The sequence below is a fragment of the Polypterus senegalus genome, chromosome 1, assembly GCF_016835505.1.
Source record: "Polypterus senegalus isolate Bchr_013 chromosome 1, ASM1683550v1, whole genome shotgun sequence".
Lineage (NCBI taxonomy): Eukaryota > Metazoa > Chordata > Cladistia > Polypteriformes > Polypteridae > Polypterus > Polypterus senegalus.
The window spans coordinates 279765487-279782934 of record NC_053154.1 but is presented as its reverse complement, the minus strand read 5'-3'; the positions used below and the strand labels follow the sequence as shown (position 1 = coordinate 279782934).

The following is a 17448-nucleotide window of genomic DNA, read 5'->3' as shown; positions in this document are numbered from 1 at the left end:
TGTCTCAGTTTTTTTCCATCTCCTTCCTCCTCCTCTATCAGACTTGCCTTTGCAACCACTTTTATTTTCTTCTGCATTCTTCTCCTCGGATGTTCTTCTTTGGTAGGACTGTGTGCAGTCTTGACAAACAATAACAAACGATACTGCCCCCAGACTTTCATGTTGTGCATTGCAGTTACAAAAACCAATGTGGTTCTTTGTTACTGGAGCCTCTATTGAAGGTTCTGTTTATGACGTGTCGACAATAAAGACTCGGCATCGACAATTTTTTGTAGTCGACGTCATTGATTACGTTGACTGATCGTTGCAGCCCAACTAGGGAGTTCTGGATGATCTATAAGAGCTAAATTGTCACAGATTAGCCAGTCTTCCACTTCTAGACCATCCCTGAAGGAGCAATGAGTGGTACTGAAGGAGCAATGAGTGGTATTTTATTCATATTTATATTTTATTGTATAAGATGGTTTTACATTGTATTATTGTTGTGAAATGTTTGCTGTAACAGGGTATTATATGTAATTTTTTTTTTTTTTTAACTCATAATAAATTCTGATGTCTTAATGACATAAATAATGCAACAAAAAAATATGGCAAAAACTATATGAATAGCCATTGGTTATCATTGGTTATATGGATACTGTGATTTAAAACACTATTTTTTTATTGAATTAAAAGTCCCCAAAAGGATTAAGTATTAAGAAAATTTTGTTTTTCTTTTTTTTTTTTTTTTATTATTTCTTCAAAAGATAAATTGTGAAACTTCATTTGAACAAAGTAGGACTTCAAGTTTTCAAGTGCTTTAATAAGAGCTCATCTGTCTGGTAGACATCAGTAGTTTAATGGTTGTTCTCTATATTTACTGAGTGATATTTACTGGGCGGTCTCTTGGTCTGGAATCCCTACAGATTTTATTTTTTCTCCAGCTGTCTGGAGTTTTTTTGTTTTTTTCTGTCCCCCCTGGTCATTAAACCTTACTCTTATTCGATGTTAATTAATGTTGATTTATTTTATTTTATAATTGTGTCTTTCATTTTTCTATTCTTTAATATGTAAAGCACTTTGAGCTACTGTTTGTATGAAAATGTGCTATATAAATAAATGTTGTTGTTGTTGAGTGTAGGCAGTCGTCCCCAAATATTTCTTGCCCGCTCCCGTCTGTAATTATGAGGCCATTTTACACTCAATGCCTCAACTTTCTGCACCCCATCACATTCACTCCACAAATTTTTGTCTTGCCTTTAGACTTTAGGTGACACTACTACATCTTTTGTGGCCCTACTCCTGTGGAGTTTTCTCACATCACCTTCATCACACATGTTACACAACCATGTATTCACCTTTTTCCATGTCACTTGCCGTAGTACCTCCAACCATCACTTTGGTCTTGTCTGCATTTACCTTGAGGTATTTTCCTTCCAATCTAGCTTTCTATATCAGCAGCTTCTCTTTAAATTCCGCTTCAGTTTTTGCCATTAGTACAAGATCAGTGGACTACAAGAGCTCCCATGGCAATTCTTAATACATTCCCTTGTTACCAACTCTATCCGTATCATGAAATACAACAGGCACATAATAGATACTGTACCTGGTGCAGCCCCATCATCATTTCATAACTTTCTTTCTCCTTATCAGTTGTCCATACATTGTCTTCACCATAAACAACAACAATTTCTCCACACCTAACCTTCTATCTGTCTACCTTGCAATCGCCAACATCCCAGTGCCAGACACCTTTCCCATATATCAAATGCTTAATGTGGCTTCATGCATTTCCTAACAACAAAAGATGTATCTGTTGATCACTTCTCAGACATCAATCTTTATATGGTTAGCTTTACCCAGATCCCTGATTGTTTTCTATAGCTTTCCACTTTTGTCATTACTTATTCCAAAAGTTTGAGTTATCAGTATTACCTTTTCCTTTGTTGAAGTGATCGCACTTTTGCCCAGTCTTCTGGAATCCTATGTTATCCGTTCTTCCTCATTCTTAAGTCTACTTGCAAACTTCTGTTTCTTGACTTTTTGCTGTTCACGTCTGTTTTTCTAACATTTCATTTTGCTCCCTTATACTATATATTGCTCTGTCCCTTTCTGCTTTTATTTTCTGCCACTCCTTATTAGAATTCCTCTTTTCCTCAGTTGCAATCTCTGCCGAGTTTCCTCCTCAGGATAAATAAAGTTCTATTTATTTCATCCATCTACCTTGGCATTCCGTCACCTTGTTTCATTCTGCCTTGGTTGTCTCTTCGTCCAACCAAAGGTTTTTTTGTGTAGATGAAGATGACAGCATAATTTTACAAGAGCAAAGATCTAAAGCCATTAAAATTAAATGAACTTCTCATTGCATTTTTATCCAGCATAACGCTACACTATGATGACTTCAGTTTTACTATATAGATTATTTTTGATAAACTTAGTTTAGTATAGGCTTTGTTTTGAAGATCACTATTAAAAGCAGTTTCTACTACTACTCACTAGTCACTACTGCTTTTCTGTGTAGTGGAAAAAATGGTATTTCAGTATGAAACCTATTATATATTAAGTAGGAGTTTAATAAATGTGAATTGGACTGTTTAAACTTTAATTTTCTCTAATCATATGTTAATTTAAGAAAACTGTCAATAGAGTAACTTGGTGATGTGATTAGTTCTCAACATTTACAATAAGAATAAAATGTAATTTATTTGTATTTTATACAGGAAAGATTATTGGTAAATATTTTTTATGGTTTTAATTCTTGCCCAGTAACATTTTTTGTCTCTGTATTTGTGAAGGAGTCGTAAAGGCAGTTTGGAAAGTGAAAGTTCTGCAGCAATCATTCCTCATGAGCTTGTCCGCACCAGACAAATAGAAAATGTTCACCTAAAATTCAACCAAGAGTCTGGCACTCTTATTCCACTTTGCCTAAGGTATGCTGCTTTATTTTTATTTACGTTATAAATTAGTATTTAATTGCTTTGTATGTCACCTATAGATTTGTATTTGCTTAGGTTTGGAAGTTCATAAGAGCTGATATAAATTACTTTTCACTGTTATGGTGATGACACTCAGTTATATCTGCTTCAATACAGGTACTTCCCAGGTTTCGAACATCCGACCTATGACTTATGAAGTGGCTCCCTGCGGCAAGCAGTTTCATTGCCTGCCCACCACACACGGCTGCCCCGTTCGTTCTTGGTGGGCTGCTGGTAATGCTGCAAGTGGTGACCTAGTTGTGGCTGAACAGAGGACATTGAGTGTGAACGGGGCGGCAGGGGGTAGCATTGTAGTGTGCTTTAGATGGCTGCCTGTTGAATGGGGGTGGTGGTGGGCGCTTCACTACCCGCCTTTGGCCGCACCATGTTTGTTCTCAGTTAGCGGACGCTGCAGGCAGCATAATGTAGTGGAGGTGACTGTGAGATGGACTGGTGATGAGCTGCCTCTCGCCGCCCCCATTCTTTCTCAATAGCAAACCTGCTTGTACTGTTGCATACATAGCAGGAAGTTGTCTCTTGTCAGTACATCAGACGTGTTGACAACTGGTGCCTTCATTCCTGCTATGATAGACTTCATCTTATCCTTTGTCTTCACCCTTCAAGAATGTCTCTGAAACACAAATCTGATGCTAGTGCTATTGATGTAGTAAAGAAGGGAAAAAACATCACCATTGAAAATAAAGTAGAAATAATAAAAAGGTCAGAGAGAGGTGAAACTCTACCATTCATTGGCAGAGCACTTGGTTACAGTTGGTCAACAATAGCATTTATTAAAATAATATACCTGTTCTGACTTACATACAAATTCAACTTAAGTACAAACCTACAGTCCCTATCTTGTATGTAACCCGGGGACTGCCTGTAATCTGACTTTCTAAATACTATTGCTACTTGTTTAGACAATGTTCAGCAGTGGATGTCAAACTTCCTTCAAATAAATGAAAGTAAGACTTGTTATATTTGGACTGCCTGTGACTCAATAATTTTATGTACGTGATGGCCACAATTGAAAATCCGTGGAAACGTTGTCTAATGTGGCATGGCATTTAAACTTATTTGCTTTAAAGTTTTCAAAATAAAAATAAAAGGGGAAGTATTTCACAGTCATGCAGTCAGTGTTCCTAGTGATTCACATTGTCATATTTTTGATCCTATTTTTCCTCTAGTGTAGGCTGTGGTGGTCCATGTAACAGCTCATAATAGTAGTAACTCTTTTGCCCATGCTGGTTTGACTTCTTATCAGTGGCTCAAAGTTTAGTGGGACAATGCTAGGAGAAAGCACTTGAACTGTTAACTCTGACCCTGTAATCTCATAATCCTCTGTGTGGCTGTAATGTACATTAATATAAAACCACACATCAACATGACATAATCCTTTAAAAAAAGTCTGTTTGCTAAAATATTCTCTTCCAGAGTGCCAGTTGTATTTATATTGTGGTAGAAGAGCACTATGCACTCATGTCCAACAAAATAAATGTCATGTCTTTACAAATAAATGTTGTTGTAAAAAGTTGCAGGTAACTATTCACCCCATGTTTGGGGGTGGGCTACCAGAAAGTGTACCTGTACTATGATGTTTGCAGAGGTGGTTTTCTAGCAGAATGCCATATGCTTTTTCATTTTGTCCACCCCTGGCCACAACTGAAAATCATTAGAAAGTTGTATAGCATGATGCCTGCCGTTTTTGTCTCCTATTTTATGTGGTGCCTCTGTATCATGGTCCAAGTACCTAACAATCTTCATGAATGATGAATTGATCAAGTAAGTTAATAGGTGTAAGGCTGGATTTTTTACATAATACTGTTTTAATTTTGTAATCATATTGCTTTATTCAGTAGTCATTGCTAATTAGCCCAAACACTTTTCATAAGTAAATTTAATGGTGCAGTGTTTTTCATGAAGCTATTTATTGAAATGGGTTAGAGCGAACAGGACACATTGTGAATAGTTTATCATTTTGCATCGTTACAGTCCTTTCTGTTACTATTGGTCTTCTATTAAGACTAGGGGTGACGCACAAACCGATACTTTGGTACCAACTCAGTGAGTTTGGAAAATGTGATGGAACTAGCCATTTTACAGTATCTATGGTACTGAGTGAAAGTCAGTACTGCACTCATTCATGACTGCAAGCAGACAAATTACTCTGGAAGGCACAATAATGTGTGAGAAAAATATGAGTAAACTACATTTAAAAATCACAGAGGTAAAGATCTAGTACTGCATCAACGTATGTTGAAATGAAAAACGGCAGAGGTGCGTAATTGCAGGAATGATTATTATTTTTATTCTTAAAAGAAAGTCAAAACACACACAGACTGTTTTAATTTTTATCCCATTGCCGAGTCAGTTACGAAATAGTAATGTGTGCTTCAAGAGTGCAATAATTGATGAGACTGATCAGATAGGATATAATTATTCAATTGTTGTATTACAAACTTATGAGAAGAAACAAAATAATGGCAACATGAATCACTTTTTAATACCATGTCCTATACAGTCCCTAAAAGGAACAGTCATTGCTTTCATTCTCTGTTTGCATTGTGCAAGTCTGTAGATGTCCGTTTAAGCATCCATCCATTTTTGTAGCCAGTTTACACAGTTCAGGGATGGGATCAAACCTTGCATGCACCCACTGTTATACACTCACCTAAAGGATTATTAGGAACACCATACTAATACGGTGTTTGACCCCCTTTCGCCTTCAGAACTGCCTTAATTCTACGTGGCATTGTTTCAACAAGGTGCAGAAAGCATTCTTTAGAAATGTTGGCCCATATTGATAGGATAGCATCTTGCAGTTGATGGAGATTTGTAGGATGCACATCCAGGGCACGAAGCTCCCGTTCCACCACATCCCAAAGATGCTCTATTGGGTTGAGATCTGGTGACTGTGGGGGCCATTTTAGTACAGTGAACTCATTGTCATGTTCAAGAAACCAATTTGAAATGATTCGAGCTTTGTGACATGGTGCATTATCCTGCTGGAAGTAGCCATCAGAGGATGGGTACATGGTGGTCATGAAGGGATGGACATGGTCAGAAACAATTCTCAGGTAGCCCGTGGCATTTAAATGATGCCCAATTGGCACTAAGGGGCCTAAAGTGTGCCAAGAAAACATCCCCCACACCATTACACCAGCACCACCAGCCTGCACAGTGGTAACAAGGCATGATGGATCCATGTTCTCATTCTGTTTACGCCAAATTCTGACTCTACCATTTGAATGTCTCAACAGAAATAGAGACTCATCAGACCAGGCAACATTTTTCCAGTCTTCAACTGTCCAATTTTGGTGAGCTCGTGCAAATTGTAGCCTCTTTTTCCTACTTGTAGTGGAGATGAGTGGTACCCGGTGGGGTCTTCTGCTGTTGTAGCCCATCCACCTCAAGGTTGTGCGTGTTGTGGCTTCACAAATGCTTTGCTGCATACCTCGGTTGTAACAAGTGGTTATTTCAGTCAAAGTTGCCCTTCTATCAGCTTGAATCAGTCGACCCATTCTCCTCTGACCTCTAGCATCAACAAGGCATTTTCGCCCACAGGACTGCCGCATACTGGATGTTTTTCCCTTTTCACACCATTCTTTGTAAACCCTAGAAATGGTTGTGCGTGTAAATCCCAGTAACTGAGCAGATGGTGAAATACTCAGACCGGTCCGTCTGGCACCAACAACCATGCCATGCTCAGAATTGCTTAAATCACCTTTCTTTCCCATTCTGACATTCAGTTTGGAGTTCAGGAGATTGTCTTGACCAGGACCACACACCTAAATGCATTGAAGCAACTGCCATGTGATTGGTTGATTAGATAATTGCAATAATGAGAAATTGAACAGGCGTTCCTGATAATCCTTTAGGTGAGTGTCCATATAGGAATGTGCACACTGCCAGTGCTAACACTTCTAGCAAGTAAACATTGGTGCCATTTTTCAGCTGAAGTGCCTATGTGGCTTGTCAGTGCTGGTGATGAAATGAGCTGCTCCATTTTTTCTTTTTTTCTTTTATACCAAAATGTAGTTCGCTTAGTGCTTGGAAGCACAACAGGCAACGATTATGCAAGTTAGGGTGAGGGGAAAAATTGGTAAATATAAATATGCAAATGATAAATTTGTCTCATTCATTTGGTTTTTGAACCCAAACTAATGTATATTATTTTAATCCAAAAATGTCACAAATGTAGTTAATGCACATATGTCATATACAATATTTGAAAGGTACATTGGTGAATGTAATGCAGTCGACCAGTTTCACTGCAGATCCATTTCTAATTCTGGATTTGAAGACAGATTAAGCCACTACAAATTCTTATCAGTCATATAATAAACTTTGAAACCAGCACAGCAAAGTTTGTTTTACAAGAGTTCTAAAACTGGTTATTACTGTAATTAACGTATATATATTTACTGTGCACATATATATATATATATATATATATATATATATATATACACACACACAGTACATACATAGATGAATGCCAATACTGTTTGGGCATTTCTAAGCCAAAGCTTCAAATTACTCCAAAACTTTTCAACACCATCTTGACACTAAAAATTCCACACATGACCATACTTGCCCATGAAGAGTTCTGACACTCTATGGCACCAATTTATAAACCATTGTCACCACTGCACCTATGTGTGTTACTGACTGTGGTGTTGTTTTTTTTTTTTTTTAAGTTGCTGCTTATTCTCTGTGTCCAGTAACCTTTTAATTAAACACAGCATCATATGTGGAGACTGAAAGCCTGCCTTTATTTGTTGCTGGTGCTGTTTAACAGCTGATATGGGTATTCTGTTGTTCCTACTTAGCATAAACTTTGTTTCATGCACAAAATTATAAAACAAAAGACATGTTTAAAATTACCATCAGGCTATGCGTATAAGGTGTATGTGAAACAAAAACAAATGTAATGTTTAAACTTGGGTCCTATCCATAAAATGTATGTATTAATGTATATATAATATAATACATATATAACAAAATATATCCTAGATGCATATACCATTCTTTTAAAGGTGGTCTTTCTATTAATAATATTTTTTATATTCTATAACAGAAAAAGACAAAATTGTTCACTTGAATAATGGAAGCACTTTTAATAAAAATCATTTTAAATGGGATTTCTGTTTCTGCCAGGGTATCATGTGAAATTTAACTGCTATTGGTATCAAGTACCCTACCTACGTTTTTGTATGTTTTCTTTTTGTTTATACAAAGGCATTTAGTGCTGCTTTAGTTATAACAGTCATGTAAACAGAAAAGTAGTGATAAAATTACTTTGCTATTTTTTTTTTGTTTGTTTTTTAATTTAAGTTTACATTGGTCAAACTCTGCTTCCATCATGTAGGTTAAACATGAGTTCATTTTCTCGTGCCACAAAAAAACATTTACAGCTCTGTCAGCATTTGCACAGTACAGTATACCCTTGTTTATTGTGGTTAATCCGTTCCAGACTCTACCGTGATAAATGAATTTCCGCGAAGTAGGATTCTTTATTTATAAATCTAATATTTTCGCAGTTAGAGCATAGAAAACCTGTTTACGACCTTCTAAATACATTTTTAACATTATTAGAGCCCTCTAGACATGAAATAACACTCTTTAGTCAACAGTTTAAACTGTGCTCCATGACAAGACATAGATGACAGTTCTTTCTCACAATTAAAAGAATGCAAACATATCTTCCTCTTCAAAGGAGTGGGCGTCCGGAGCAGAGAATGCCTGAGAGAGAGAGAGAGAGACAGAGAGAAAAGCAAACAATCAAAAATCAATACGTGCTGCTGGGCTTTTAAGTATGTGAAGCACCGCGATAAAGCGACCGCAAGGAAGGGAGCAATGTGAAGGTAGTCTTTCAGCATTTTTTAGAGGAGAATCCACATCCTCTAGGCAAATAGCCTCTGTGCAAATAGCCCCTCTGCTCACACCCATTAATCAGGAGCAGAGAGTGTCAGAGAGAGTGAGAGAGACAGAGAAAAGCAAACAATCAAAAATCAATAGGTGCTGTTAGAGCTTTTAAGTATGTGAAGCATCGCGCGGGAAGCATATCGTATATCATTGAGGAGTTTTATTTAATACGTAATACGTGTCTGTGATTGATTGGGACTCTGAAATGTTTCAGTCAATAAGGTCCAGGTTTTCTATTGCTTTCTTTTGTCTTCAGCCAAGGTCAGTTCTGAGAACAAATGGAGTTTTACCATCTTCTGCCTCCCCTTACATCCATCCTCAAACCTGTTGAATCCAAACTGGGGCCAAATACTCTCCTAACAGCATAAGTAATAAAGCAAAAACCAACCCTGCATGGCTGAGATCACTGTATAAGCCACTAAGACTTGTAACATCTTATTTATGCATCTTAATGTACATGTTACATTATTCACAGCTATACTCTATAGCTGTGCATCTGCTTAGAATCCATTCTCAAAGCAGAGCTTCTGCGTCAATTAAATTGGCAATGTAATCAAATGTTTTTCTGTCTTGTGATAGTCCTGGTTGTGACACTGTGTGTTCAAAAACTCCAGATAAATATATGGTGGCCTGCTGTACATATTCTCTCAGGTTTGATATAAAACAAAAAAGTGTTTGAATTATGTACATATCTTACACAGTATTATGTATAGAACTTTCCATTGGCACATGCTATGTTATTTACTGGAAATGCCTGAAAAGCTTTCATTTATCTAATCATTTGCACACATTCCTTTTCAACTGCTGACACATAATTGTAACTTAAATACATGTTCTAAATGACTGTACTTTCCACATTAGATCATACTCTCCATTCATGCTGGCATCCCTCCAATTATGTATGGGACAACATTAGCTTTGGTTTGAGTTACTGTGCAGAATGAATTATGACGGGACTGATGCACCTCATGCCTTCATGGACATGGTCTTTGATATAGTAGAGACTCTTTTGAACTTTGAAGACATAATCTGTATAGCTTTTGGGAATAAAAACTGTTTTCTTGAGGAAACAATAACACCATAAAAACAGCATGAGTAGGAAGTGTAGTGAGGTGCTGGTTATACTCTTAAGATTGTGTTTGTATCTACCTTTTTTCATAACTCAGAACCATAAGATTTTAATTTTTCACTAATATTTTGCACCATCAAATGCTTTGCTCCTCCCCAGCACTTGCTGTGTTGCTCAGATTTTGCAGTTATTTCACAAGTTGTCAAATAATTATGAAGAAGTTTATTTCATACAGGTGGAACAAACAGTTTGGTCCATAAATATTTGGACAGAGACAACTTTTTTCTAATTTTGGTTCTATACATTACCACAATGAAATTTAAATGAAACAACTCGGGTGCAGTTGAAGTGCAGATATTCAGCTTTAGTTCAGTGGGTTGAACAAAAAGATTACATAAAAATGTGAGGCAACCAAAGCATTTTTTTAACACAATCCCTTCATTTCAGGGGCTCAAAAGTAATTGGACAATTGACTCAAAGGCTATTTCATGGGCGGGTGTGGGCAAGTCTGTCGTTATGTCATTATCAATTAAGCAGATAAAAAGCCTGGAGTTTATTTGAGGTGTGGTGCTTGCATGTGGAAGATTTTGCTGTGAACAGACAACATGCGGTCAAAGGAGCTCTCCTTGCAGGTGAAAGAAGCCATCCTTAAGCTGCAAAAGAAGAAAAAACCTATCTGAGAAATTGCTACAATATTACGAGTGGCAAAATCTACAGTTTGGTACATCATGAGAAAGAAAGCAAGCACTGGTGAACTCAGCAATGCAAAAAGACCTGGACGTCCACGGAAGACAACAGTAATGGATGATCGCAGAATCATTTCCATGGTGAAGAGAAACCCCTTCACAACAGCCAACCAAGTGAACAACACTCTCCGGGGGGTAGGCGTATCAATATCCAAGTCTACCATAAAGAGAAGACTGCATGAAAGTAAATACAGAGGGTGCACTGCAAGGTGCAAGCCACTCATAAGCCTCAAGAATAGATAGGCTAGATTGGACTTTGTTAAAGAACATCTAAAAAAGCCAGCACAGTTCTGGAGAAACATTCTTTGGACAGATGAAACCAAGATCAACCTCTACCAGAATGATGGCAAGAAAAAAGTATGGAGAAAGCGTGGAACAGCTCATTATCCAAAGCATAGCACAATATCTGTAAAGCACGGTGGAGGCAGTGTGATGGCTTGGGCGTGCATGGCACTAGTGTTTATTGATGACTAGCAAAATACCCGCGCTTCGCAACGGAGAACTAGTGTGTTAAAGAAGTTATGAAAAAGAAAAGGAAACATTTTAAAAATAACGTAACATGATTGTCAATGTAATTGTTTTGTGACTGTTATGAGTGTTGCTGTCATCAAGGATTTGATTATCATTATTTCTTTCAATCAGATTCGTATTTGGAGGATGTGTTGTGTTCCAACTTACATTCCGTATTTGTCAACCGTTGTAAAGATAACAGGTTTCATTCATCGAAGTTTTCACTACCCAAATCGGTACTCGTGAATCTAAAATGTTTAACAGGCATTCCCGGTATTAAGTTGTGGATTTGCCTGCAAATATTTAGCGGCAGCATGTCTATGAACTTAATCTAAACTTAAGCTTTACACCCTGCTTTCCTATTGATATGTCTACAAAGGCTTGTTCAGCTTCAGAGGGTTGTTCCTTTCTTACTGCATTAATAAACAGCTCGCCTTCCTCTTTATTTGAGACATCACACACCGCACGTATGGGTTTACCTTTCCCAGTCCTGCAAACTTTAGCAAAGTGGTTCAATTTACCACAGTTTTTACAATGTCTTCCTTTAGCTGGACATTGACTTTTTCCACCGTGTGCTTTGTTTTCGCAGTAGCTGCACTTAGGACTAGGCCATATTATACCCTTCACGGTAATACCGGTACAATGTTAGACAATGATAAGAAAATTAAATATCGCGATAGAATATGGGTAAAACGCACATGCGCAGTGCCTTTGTGAACACAAAGTGCCTTTCATACGCACATGGCGGAAAAAGCATGGCGGCGACGGAGAATGAGAACATGCAAGCGGGCTGTTGTGGCGAAGGGAGGAACCACCACAAACCTATTTCATCATTTGAAGCAGAAGCACTTGTTGGTGTACAACAAAGCTGTTAAAGCACATGAAGAGGTGTCCGCTTCAACTAGCATGGTGGTGAGACCAAAGAAGCTGACTCAACAAACAATTGGCGTAGCTTTAAATAGCTGCACGCCTTATGACAAAAGTAGCAAACGCTGGGAGGGAACTAACTAATGCAGTGACGCGTTGTTTAGCCAGGGATATGATGCCCATTTAGAGTGTGGAAAGAGAAGGTTTCACAAAGATGCTTAAAAAGTTCGATCCACGCTACAAGCTGCCCACTAAGAAATACTTCTCTAAAGTCGCCTTGCCTGCTTTATATGAAGAGATCCGTACTGAGGTGTCAAATGCATGATCTTCGGTGGAGTTTTTTGCATCCACCACGGACGTGTAGTCAAGCTGAACATCAGACCCCTAAATGAGCCTCACAATACACTACGTGGACAAAGACTGGAAGCTGCAAAACAAGTGCCTTGAAACAAGTTACCCCACTCCAATCCCCACCCCCCAAAAACCCACTCCCCACCCCGGCTGCGCCCGGCTAATTTAGTTCAACGCCCGGCTGTCATCTCGCATGACATTGTGAGATGACAGCCGCAGATCTGCAGGCACAGGCAGATCTAATGATCTGCAGAGATGGCAAGGGACGAGCGGGCGGGTGGGCAAATACTGCTAAAGCTAATAGCGGGTGTCAAGGCAGAGCAGAGTTCACAAGCAAAGACTATAGGGGGGTGGGGTTTCGAGAGCGGGCTGTACATGGTAATAGCGGGGGTGTAGCAGCTTAATACAGTTGCAAGGAGTACGGAGAGGAGGGCAGGTGGGCGAGAGGGGGCTGTACATGCTAATAGCGGGAGCGATGCGGCAGTTTACAAGCAAAGAGGATGTGGAGGTGGGCGGGCAAGAGGAGGTCTGATAAAATAAAAAAAAATGTCTAGTGAAACCAGCCTGTCAGATAACAGAAAAAAGGCGTCAAGAAGTGATATCTCTGTTCTCAGTGTCGGCGCAGTCTGTATAGTGCGGCTGAGCGTACAGCAGCTCTCTTCTTGTAAAGTACATAGCAAACCAATATATACACATACAGCTGTTTAAGCATTAGGCGTGATCTGTGTGCAAAAATCCTTGTAGCACTCACTGTGGTTCCTGTTTAAAGTGACCCCATCTGCCATTCTTATATTTGCTCATATTTGGACCTGCGTCCATATTGCAAAAAGTGTGCAGAAACCCTTGCAGCACACAGTGTCCTGAGCAAAAGTTTTGTCAGTGAATTGCTGAGGGTTTTGTACGGAAGCGTATTAGCACCACGGTGATAAAAAAAAAAAAAAAATACGGACAAAGTGAAGGAAAAAAAACTATATATCGAAAATAAAGTTGAGATGTTGACTTTATTCTCGACATTTCCACTTTAATCTTGACGCTTATAACGAGAATAAAGTCGACATGTTGCTGCATAATTTATGACGGGGGTTTGAGAAAATCTAGTAAATTAAACATTTTAAGATGGTGTTCTACTTTAATGACAAACTACGAGAATAAAGTCAACATGTCGAATTTAATCTCGAGATGAACGGTGAGAATAATGTAGAAATGTCAAGATTAAAGTGGAAATGTCGAGAATGTGTACCTGCCGTAGTGCAAGTGTGAATTGAATATCCAACAGGCTCTCCCTTTACCACTCAAAAGTCTTAATGTTGGTAAAAATGCACATTACACCTCTGAAAGAATAATGCAAGAGCTGCTGGATGTCTTAGCATCAGAAATAAAGTCTAACATACTGAAAAATGTACACACAGAAAAGTTTTTCAGTATTCTGTGTGATAAAACCACAGATATCTCGGATGTAAAACAATTAAGTACATTAAATATGTTTGCCAGGTCACTAAAGAGGTCAGAGTTAGTTTTGTATCAACCCGCAATATAGCTAGATAGATACTTTATTAATCCCAAGGGGAAATTCACATAATCCAGCAGCAGTATACTGATACAAAGAAACAATATTAAATTAAATAGTAATAAAATGAAAAAATTAAAATAAAATTAATGTTAGCATTTACTCCCCCGGGTGGAATTGAAGAGTCGCATAGTGTGGGGGAGGAACGATCTCCTCAGTCTATCAGTGGAGCAGGACAGTGACAAAAGTCTGTCACTGAAGCTACTCCTCTGTCTGGAGATGACACTGTTAAGTGGATGCAGTGGATTATTCATGATTGACAGGGGTTTACTTAGTGCCCGTCGCTCTGCCACAGATGTTAAACTGTCCAACTTTAATCCTACAATAGAGCCTGCCTTCTTAACAAGTTTGTCCAGGTGTGAGGCGTCTTTCATCTTTATGCTGCCACCCTAGCACACCACCGCGTAGAAGAGGGCACTCGCCACAACCTTCTGGTAGAACATCTGCAGCATCTTACTGCAGATGTTGAAGGATGCCAACCTTCTCAGAAAGTATAGTCTGTTCTGACCTTTCTTACATAGAGCATCAGTATTGGCAGTCCAGTCCAATTTGTCATCCAGCTGCACTCCCAGATATTTAAAGGTCTGCACCCTCTGCACACAGTCACCTCTGATGATCACAGGGTCCATGAGGGGCCTGGGCCTCCTAAAATCCACCACCAGCTCCTTGGTCTTGCTGGTGTTAAGGTGTAAGTGGTTTGAGTCGCACCATTTAACAAAGTCTTTGATTAACTTTCTGTACTCCTCCTCCTGCCCACACCTGATGCAGCCCACAATAGCAGTGTCATCAGCGAACTTTTGCACGTGGCAGGACTCCAAGTCATATTGGAAGTCTGATGTATATAGATTGAACAGGACCTGAGAAAGTACAGTCCCCTGCGGCGCCCCTGTATTGCTGAACGCAATGTCAGACCTGCAGTTCCCAAGACGCACATATTGAGGTCGGTCTGTAAGAGAGTCCACAATCCATGCTACCAGGTGTGAGTCTACTCCAATCTCAGTCAGCTTGTCTCTAAGGAGCAGAGGTTGGATGGTGTTGAAGGTGCTAGAGAAGTCCAAAAACATAATTCTTACAGCACCACTGCCTCTGTCCAGGTGGGAGCGGGATCGGTGTAGCATATAGATAATTGAATGCATAGCGGAGACTATAACCAACACACAGCGTGAGACTATGGACACTCTAGGCTTGAATTTTTTATATTATGTTTTATATTGCAAAGCAACTCTTAAGTTTTGTGGATATTATGCATGGTTATGCTCAGGATATGTCAGCCCATTTCCACTGGAAATGCCTTTTGGTTAAACTGTCAGCAAGGAATTTGCATTTACACTGTTAAATTTTTATATAGCTTTAATTCACATAAAAACAGCTGCTTGTTTAAGTGAAAATAAATTGAAGGGGGTTTTTTGCACTAATAAAGTTGTGGAGTTGTAAAGTATTTTGTCTCGCGTCAATCATATCGTCAGTTATATCGTTATCGCAAATGTTCAAGTATATATCGTGATAAATATTTTTGGCCATATTGCCCTGCACTAGCTGCACTTAGGAATATGCTTGTATGCATCACTCGCTTCATATTCTTTTGCTGCCTTCTCAATTGTGTAATGCGTTTTTTGTTCAGCGCTCTTTGGAGCCCTTGTTTGTTGTCTGCATATTGCGTTCGCAGTCGGTTCACATGAGCCGCTCGGAGTGCATGCATTGAAGGTTCTCAGCTGTGCTTGTGCTATCTCGTGCGATCTTGCAATTTCCATGGCTTTATTTAATGTTAGCTAAGACCCAGCACTTAAAAAGTTTCTCTCGCACTTTCGCTGAGTTTGTGCCAAACACTAGTCTATCCCTGACCATCTCATCTTCATTTGCATAAGCACAGTCCTTCACCAGCAATTTTAACTCCATTACAAAGTGATCAAAAGTCTCATTTATACCCTGCGTCTTCTCATTAAACTTCTATCTCGCAAATATCATATTCGTCTTAGGCATGACAAACGCCTCAAAACGGTCATAATAAGTTTTCAGTACCTTGGCTTCCTCCTGGGCGAGAGTCCATGTGTTAAAAATGTCTCTTCCCTTTTCCCCAGTTCACTGGAGCAGGTACCTGCATTTCTTACCCTTGTCTTTGCCTTGTAGCAGGCCAGAAAACATCAGCTCCACGTGCTGTCAGAACTTTTTCCATTCTCCCAGCAGATTAAGAGAATCCCAGTCAATTCATGGCGAGGGAACTGCAACAAAATCCATGACTATCCTCTATTCTGACACCATGTCTTGTTTTCACAAATTGTGAAAAATGAAATGATGGCGAGACTTTCTTTTAAAGTATGCAGGGGAACTTTATTTATTACAGCTCTTACATTCACGGCAGCCGTGCTCTAAATTAACTTCCATAATAGTAACCTTAAGGTCCCTTTTTCTGGTGCCTTCCTGATGACATAGGTGCCTAAACCATGCCTGATAATACGTTTCAATGACATACAGTGGTGTGAAAAAGTAATTGCCCCCTTCCTGATTTCTTATTCTTTTGCATGTTTGTCACACAAAATGTTTCTGATCATCAAACACATTTAACCATTAGTCAAATATAACACAAGTAAACACAAACTGCAGTTTTTAAATGTTGGTTTTTATTATTTAGGGAGAAAAAGATACAAACCTGCATGGCCCTGTGTGAAAAAGTAATTGCCCCCTTGTTAAAAAATAACCTAACTGTGGTGTATCACACCTGAGTTCAATTTCCGTAGCCACCCCCAGGCCTGATTACTGCCACACCTGTTTCAATCAAGCAATCACTTAAATAGGAGCTGCCTGACACAGAGAAGTAGACCAAAAGCACTTCAAAAGCTAGACATCATGCCAAGATCCAAAGAAATCCAGAAACAAATGAGAACAGAAGTAATTGAGATCTATCAGTCTGGTAAAGGTTATAAAGCCATTTCTAAAGCTTTGGGACTCCAGCGAACCACAGTGAGAGCCATTATCCACAAATGGCAAAAACATGGAACAGTGGTGAACCTTCCCAGGAGTGGCCGGCCAACCAAAATTACCCCAAGAGCGCAGAGACGACTCATCCGAGAGGTCACAAAAGACCCCAGGACAACGTCTAAAGAACTGCAGGCCTCACTTGCCTCAATTAATGTCAGTGTTCACGACTCCACCATAAGAAAGAGACTGGGCAAAAACAGCCTGCATGGCAGATTTCCAAGATGCAAGCCACTGTTAAGCAAAAAGAACATTAGGGCTCGTCTCAATTTTGCTAAGAAACATCTCAATGATTGCCAAGACTTTTGGGAAAATACCTTGTGGACTGATGAGACAAAAGTTGAACTTTTTGGAAGGCAAATGTCTCGTTACATCTGGCGTTAAAGGAACATAGCATTTCAGAAAAAGAACATCATACCAACAGTAAAATATGGTGGTGGTAGTGTGATGGTCGGGTTGTTTTGCTGCTTCAGGACCTGGAAG

At 39.1% G+C, this 17448-nt stretch overlaps 1 protein-coding gene across 3 annotated transcripts in view; it reads left to right on the top strand.

The window, feature by feature from the left end:
* Positions 1 to 17448, top strand: part of sufu (suppressor of fused homolog (Drosophila)) — a 111355-nt gene that overhangs the window by 57871 nt on the left and 36036 nt on the right. For 2 of the 3 annotated variants that reach the window (XM_039775336.1, XM_039775328.1), the window contains exon 9: positions 2775 to 2909. In XM_039775336.1, coding sequence (XP_039631270.1) covers positions 2775 to 2909 — 135 coding nt within the window. Of the gene's footprint in view, positions 1 to 2774; positions 2910 to 3071; positions 3306 to 17448 lie in introns of those variants that run through there. The other variant, XM_039775345.1, reaches the window with a different exon arrangement.